At 62.8% G+C, this 6,777-nt stretch overlaps 2 protein-coding genes across 3 annotated transcripts in view; one reads left to right on the forward strand and one right to left on the reverse strand.

Annotated features, from left to right (window-relative positions):
• On the forward strand, window positions 1-5,385 carry Gas2l1 (growth arrest-specific 2 like 1; the record flags this gene model as incomplete). 2 transcript variants are annotated; one of them, XM_005396198.2, is given in 7 exon segments in its annotated part: window positions 1-56; window positions 1,012-1,664; window positions 3,055-3,162; window positions 3,260-3,356; window positions 3,439-3,610; window positions 4,080-4,401; window positions 4,588-5,385. In XM_005396198.2, coding segments are annotated over 7 exon segments (1,921 nt in total), but the record flags the coding sequence as incomplete, so codon positions are not given.
• A 179-nt stretch (window positions 5,386-5,564) lies between these two features.
• Rasl10a (RAS-like, family 10, member A) overlaps window positions 5,565-6,777 on the reverse strand; it is a 2,644-nt gene continuing 1,431 nt past the window's right edge. Inside the window, exons 2-3 of the mRNA XM_005396200.1 lie at window positions 6,449-6,573; window positions 5,565-6,142 (exon numbers count right to left, since the gene is read on the reverse strand). Coding sequence (XP_005396257.1) covers window positions 5,875-6,142; window positions 6,449-6,573 — 393 coding nt within the window. The 3' untranslated portion in view covers window positions 5,565-5,874. The remainder of the gene's footprint in view (window positions 6,143-6,448; window positions 6,574-6,777) is intronic.

A 6,777-nucleotide genomic window follows, 5' to 3' on the forward strand; every position in this document is an offset into this window, starting at 1 on the left:
GACCCGGCTCCGGCCTCCGCCGCGGCGATGCTGCCCGCGGCCGCGGGATGAGCCAGGTAAGCGCGGAGACCCCCAGCAGCTCCTGCTGGGTGCGCACGGATGGGGCCTGGAGGCGGCGTCCGCGGCCTCTTCGCCCCGGCTGTGTGACCTTGGGCGGCCCTGCACCCTCTCTGGGCCGGGCCGTCAGGACCACCGAGGCTCCTAGAGGTCGCGTCGCACTGGCTTGGGGAACGGGGAAGGCTTCTGGGGGGAGGCGGGGCCTGGGCCGAAACCAGCCGTCAGCACCGCGCCTGAAGCACCCTGACTCCTCCACCCATTGCTGTGCGACCTTCAGCGAGCTCCTACCTTTTCTGCGCCTCAGTTTCTTCGCCTGTAAAATGGGATGACACCGCCTGCCGAGTTCTACCCACCGTCGCTGCCTTTACAATTCTGTGGTTATGTGGTTGTTACAGTGGCATTCTCCTTGGAAAAGGGGGGATCGAGGGAGGAGCAGGCCCATTGGCATAGGCGATGGGGTGGGCACAGCCCCTGCCCAAGGTCCGGACCTGGTTCCTCTACTGTCAGCTGGGGCCGAGGTCTTTTTTTTTTTTTTTCTATTATTGTAAACAACACTTTTTATTTCATCATCAGTGAAGTAGAAATTAGAGCTCACCAAATAGCTGAGCCCACATACGCTCTACCAAGAGGTTGGCGCCTTGGTCTTCGGCTTGTGTCGAAGTCCCATCCCATGGTCCCCAGCCTGCCTGAAAGGGAGGCTTCAGCCGGCCCCCAGCCCCACCCCAGGAAAGAGGCAAATAGCAAGTGCACAAAGCCACGTATACACACTTATGCCCGCCGCGTCCTTTGAGGCAGGTAATGGTGCTGTACGATCCACAGGTGAGGAAACGGAGGCCTAGAGACGTCTCAGACTGCACTTAACCAGGCATTTGGCCTGAGTGACAGGCAGGTCCCAGTGGCCTGGACTCTTTGCCGGGTCCTCACGGCACCCCTGACCTGTGTCCTTGCCCACAGTGACTCGGCTGGCCCCGGGCATGGCGGACCCCGTGGCGGGCATCGCGGGCTCGGCGGCCAAGAGCGTGCGGCCGTTCCGCTCCAGTGAGGCCTACGTGGAGGCCATGAAGGAAGACCTGGCCGAGTGGCTCAACGCCTTGTATGGCCTGGGTCTGCCCGGCGGTGGTGACGGCTTCCTGACAGGGCTGGCCACAGGCACAGCCCTGTGCCAGCATGCCAACGCTGTCACTGACGCTGCCCGCGCTTTGGCTGCCGCCCGCCCGACCCGAGGTGTGGCCTTCCAGGCACACAGCGTGGCACCTGGCTCCTTCATGGCCCGGGACAACGTAGCCACCTTCATCGGCTGGTGCCGCACAGAGCTGGGCGTGCCCGAGGTGCTCATGTTTGAGACCGAGGACCTCGTGCTGCGCAAGAACGAGAAGAGCGTGGTGCTGTGCCTGCTAGAGGTGGCGCGACGCGGGGCCCGCCTGGGCCTGCTCGCCCCCCGCCTCGTGCAGTTTGAGCAGGAGATTGAGCAGGAGCTCCATGCTGCACCCCCAGCTCCCAATGTCCCTAGTGCCACGGAGGAGGGCACAGAAACCACCGCTGCGCCGGGGGCTCCTGCCCGCGGACCCCGAATGACACCCAGCGACCTGCGCAACCTTGATGAGCTGGTGAGTCCTCTGATGCTCACGCTGGGAGGCTCCTGCTCCTGCTTGCTTCCCCAACACTTGGTCCCCGGGACCAAGCGGCAGAACCAGTGCCCAGGGGCCGGGGATATAGCTCAGCGGCATAAGCGCCTGCCTGGCAAGCGCAAGGTCCTGAGTTCAATTTCCAGTACCAAAAAGAAAAAAAGAGAGAGAACCAGTGCCCATAACTTACCTCTGAAGCTCCTGCGGCCCACCCTGGTACAGTATCTGGAGGGTGTACCACAGGAAGGATGCACATGTTGAGTGCCAAGTGTATACCTGGCCCCAAGGAAACAGGTAGGCCAGGAGAGGTTGAGGTCACGTAGCCAGCCCATCTGGTCCTGGGACAGAATCCTGGCTCGTGTGCAGCACCGTTTGTCCTTTCATGTGCCACACGTATACCACCTAAGTGTTGTGCAGTCCATCTGAGGGGGCCACTTCACTTGGGCATCTCCACTGTGTCCTCCCTGCAGTCAGGTGCTGGACAGATGCATCCACAACCCCTGAGCTCACAGGGTGTTGCACATGGCTAAGACAGGGTGTGAAAGGCCTGGTCAAGGTGCCTGGCACACAGTAGGCACTCAGAGTGCCTGAGAGCGCCACAGGTTCCGGCACACTTCTGGGAAGCTTTGCCCGGTTGCTGCTGCTGGTGGGAGCAGAAAGCCCTGACGGAGCTGCAAGAGTCCTGCCCGGAGCATCGGAGGTGCCAAGCCAGGCCCGCAGCTCCCTCCCACTGCCCCAGGACCTAGGTGTCCCTTCCTCCCCTGAAGCTGAGGCAAAAGTTTCTTTCTTATCAGACTAAGATGTGCCTGCCCGGGAGGCGGGCAGCTGGATAGCTTGTAGGCAGAGGCAGGCACCCCACCCCCAGCCTGGGTCTGGGCCTGGGTCACCCAAGGCTCCACCTGCTCATTTCCTCTGGCGCCGCTGTGGGCAAGGAGGCGGGCAGGGCCTCCCACAGAGCCAGCCTGGCAGCTCCAGGCCCAGGGTAACGTGTGCAGTTTGCTCACCAGACAGATGGCCTGTGTGAAGTGCTGGTGTGTACATGTGCGTCCCACTGTGCCTACGTACTCCTCCCAGATCAGTGCTCAGCCGGGGCCACGGAGCCCCCTGCACCCTTGTCCCGTGACCTGTCTCCTCCCAGAGTGACAAGGGGCGTGAGGACTAGCTTCAGGGCTCCCCGGGGCTTAGGGGCTACAAGATGGGGCCGGAAAGGGAGCTAGTGAAAGGTCCCGCGTGGAACCTCACCCACGTCCCCACCCCCCCTTTCCCCCCCGGAAAGACTTACTTCCTCCTGACCCTGGAGCTACTGACTGGGTTGTTAAGCCCAGCAGGAAGGACTGACCTCTGACCAACAGCGTCTCCTTTCTGGCCTCAGGTGAGGGAGATCCTGGGCCGCTGCACCTGCCCAGACCAGTTCCCCATGATCAAGGTCTCGGAGGGGAAGTACCGAGTGGGAGATTCCAGCCTGCTCATCTTCGTGCGGGTGAGAGGCAAGGGCTGCCCCAGCCAGCAGCCGCCAAGAGGGTGGGTTGCCAGGCCCGCGGGAAACAATTGTGACGTGACCACATTGGCTCCCACAGGTGCTGAGGAGCCACGTGATGGTGCGCGTGGGTGGCGGCTGGGACACGCTGGAGCACTACCTGGACAAGCATGACCCTTGCCGCTGCTCCTCCACTGGTCAGTGCGGGGCTGGGTGGACAGGCAGGGGCCCCTCTCCCTGGCGCTGTCCCTCACTCACATCCTGCCTGTCCTGCCACAGCCCACCGCCCGTCCCAGCCAAGGGCAAGAACCTTCTCCCCGCAGCGGGTATCGCCTGCCCCCAGCCCCCGCCCTGGTAGCCCCGTGCCAGGAAGTGAGCGCCGGGGCTCTCGGCCGGAAGTGACTCCCATTAGTTTACGAAGCACAAAGGAGGGGTCTGAGACCCCGCTCAGGTGAGGTGCAGGACTGGGGCGAGCCGCCCAGAGGGTGGGGGTGGAGTCAGATTGGCTCAGATGACGAGCTGCCGGTGCTCCAGAGTGACTCACGCCCTGGGAAAAGTTCCTGTGGGTGGGGGTGGGCCTGGCTTCCCATCTCCATGGCAACCCACCAAACCAACAACAGCTGGGGCGGGCCCTGGGGCTTGGGCGGCGGCCAGTCCAACCCCCAGCTTCCTTCTCGGCGCCCGGGGAGACCAGAGGCCTGGGGAGGAAATGCTGAGAGCCCAGTGTACCAGGTTTGTGCTGCTGCCTTCGGGGCCCCGCGTGGCCAAGCCTCACTTCTCCCTGGAAGTCCCCAGGGTTAACTGGACGCCTTGCCACTCCCACCAGCACTGCCCTCCGTCCCGGAACTCCCAGCTCTCCCGGTCCTCTCCCTGTCCCTTCTGCCTCCAAAGATGCCCCCCGCTCTTGTTCCCTGCCCCAGGCCCCGGGATCAGCTGCCCCCTCTTCCCCGCTCCCGCCGCTACTCCGGTGACAGTGACTCCTCAGCCTCCTCAGCGCAGAGCGGGCCCCTTGGTGCCCGCAGTGATGACACAGGCACCCGGAGGGAGCGGCCCAGCCGGCGGCTGACCACGGGCACCCCGGCCTCCCCAAGACGGCCACCTGCCCCGCGCAGCCAGTCCAGAGACCGGCTGGATCGGGGCCGGCCCCGTGCGACTCACAGCGGCCGAGGAGCCCAGCTGTCTGCCCCCAGCCCCACCCGGCGGGCCCGCAGCCAGGGCCGTGAGGAGCAGGCCGTACTGCTGGTGCGAAGGGACCGAGACGGGCAACACTCGTGGATGCCCCGGGGAAGGGGCGGTGGGGGCTCGGGCAGGAGCACCCCCCAGGCTCCCCGAGCCCGCAGCCCTGCAGCAGGGCGGCCTCCCCGGATCTCCAGCCCCGAGCCAGAGTTGGGGGCCACACCAGCCAGCGTGTTCCGCACACCCCTGCAGCTTGACCCACACCAAGAGCAGCAGCTGTTCCGTCGCCTGGAAGAAGAGTTCCTGGCCAATGCCCGCGCCCTTGAGGCCGCTGCTAGCCAAACCCCTGGACCAGCCCCTGACCTGGCTCGAGCTCCAGATCCTCCAGCTCCTGACTCAGCCTACTGTTCCTCCAGTTCCTCCTCATCTTCCCTCAGCGTCCTGGGTGGCAAGTGTGGCCAACCTGGGGACTCTGGCCGGACAGCCAATGGGCTGCCTGGGCCCCGCAGCCAGGCCCTGTCCAGCTCTTCCGATGAAGGCAGCCCCTGTCTCGGCATGGGGGTGTCACTAGATGCACCTGGGAACACTCTGACTGGCCCAGAACCCCGACAGACCTGGGCACGGGGTCGGATGGACACACAACCAGATGGTAAACCCTCACGCATCCCCACACCGCGAGGCCCCCGCCGCCCATCTGAACCCACACAGCTCGGGGCCTGGCATGCTCTGCACTCGGTCACCTCAAGGGCAAAGCCAGATTCCTGAATGTGACGGACCAGCCTAGCTGTTGCCAGATCCCCTTTCCTTTGTGGCCTTAACCTACCCTCTGCATCAGGGAGCACCCTCCACTCTGGAGAACCAGACCTCATGGGACCAGACCCCTCGGGACCACATGGCACAATGGGACCTCTGTTGTACATTCCGGTTGGGGAACGAGCATTGCTATTTAATTACTAATATTATTGAATGCCTTAGAGGAGGCCGGACAAGCCCGGTGTCCTGAGGACCTGTGGTCCAGCAAAGCCTCTGACAGTAAAGTTTTGCTCCAGCCACCTGTCTGTTTCTTGGGGACTAGGCCTAGGGTCCGTTACATACTCTTTTTACCATCCCACTACAAGTTGGGCTTCTGGAGTTATTAACTACCGGGGCCCAAGTCTGGCAGCGCTGACCCTTAGGGTTAAGGCTGTCGGTTAAGGCTGTCCTGCCCATCCCAGAACAGAAATCCCAAGTGCACTTAAGTTGTTTATTACCTCGCAAGAAGCGTGGCTTAGAGTGTGTGTCCAGTGAAGTGCCAGAGGCAGTCTGAGTGCTTCCAATTGGATTCATAGCCAAGCCCCTTCCATCCAGTGGGACTGTGACCTAATGAGGTCCCAGAATGGTGTTCTCTTTTGTCCATTGGGGGGTGGGGCTGGGTTATGTTCAGTGAAGTTCAAAGAGAGGCCTGTCGCCCAGGAGACTGGGTGGAAGCGGTCCTTATTCAGTGAGGGAGGAATTGGTTTGACCAATCCGGGTGAAGCTCAGCAGTCTCGTCCAATCCGGTCACATGAGGCTGCAGCGCGCTGGGTGCAGCGCCCCCTGCAGGCGCAAGGCCGGGTGCGCAGGGCGTGCGCGCACCAGAGCGCAGCGCAGAAGCTCGCGGAAGAGACGAAGCACGTGCCAGTTGTACTTGGCCGAGCACTCGAGGTAGCCACAGCGCCAGCCCCTGCGCACCAGGGTGGCCAGTGCTCGCCGAGGTCCGAAGCGCAGCCGCTGCCGGTCTCGCTTGTTGCCTACCACGAGGATAGGAGCCTCGGGTGCGCCCGCCGGCCTGGGGGCCCGGTAGGGTGAGAGACAGGTGCTGGGGACCCGGACCCGAGGGCCGGAGAATCCTTCCCCCATGAATGTGCACACAGGTGCATTTCCTACAGCCAGACACAACTCCTCCCCCGAGTAAATATCAGCCGCTACCCTCGTGGGCCAAAGATTTCACACAATTGGAGACCTTCCCATGAACAAAGAAAGGCCTGATCCAAAACCCGCCCACGACAGAGGGAGAATCTACTCGCTCCTATCCGGCAAAGGCCCGCCCAGACCACCTTCAATTCCCCACCATCACCACCTGACGCGCCCCCACCTGGTCTCCGCTATGCGCTGCCTCAAGGCCTTCACGTAATCAAAACTGTCCGGGCTGCAGATGTCGTAGACTAGCACGAAGGCGTCGGTATCCTGCAAGCTCCAGTCCTTTGGGTCCGGCGGCTCCTGGAGGTGCAAGGTTGGGGTTTGAGCGAGCCTCCTTTCATTCTCCTAGACCCAAACCCTTGCTGGGAGTGGTGGCGCACGCCTGTAATCCCAGCACTCGGGAGGCTGAGGCAGGAGGATCCTTGCGAGTTCGAGACCAACCTGGGCTACAAAGTAAACTCAAGGCCAGCCTGAACTCACAGGGAGACCCTGTCTCAAAAAGAC

Source organism: Chinchilla lanigera, unplaced genomic scaffold (genome assembly GCF_000276665.1).
Source record: "Chinchilla lanigera isolate Chin_1 unplaced genomic scaffold, ChiLan1.0 scaffold00054, whole genome shotgun sequence".
Taxonomy (NCBI): Eukaryota; Metazoa; Chordata; class Mammalia; order Rodentia; family Chinchillidae; genus Chinchilla; species Chinchilla lanigera.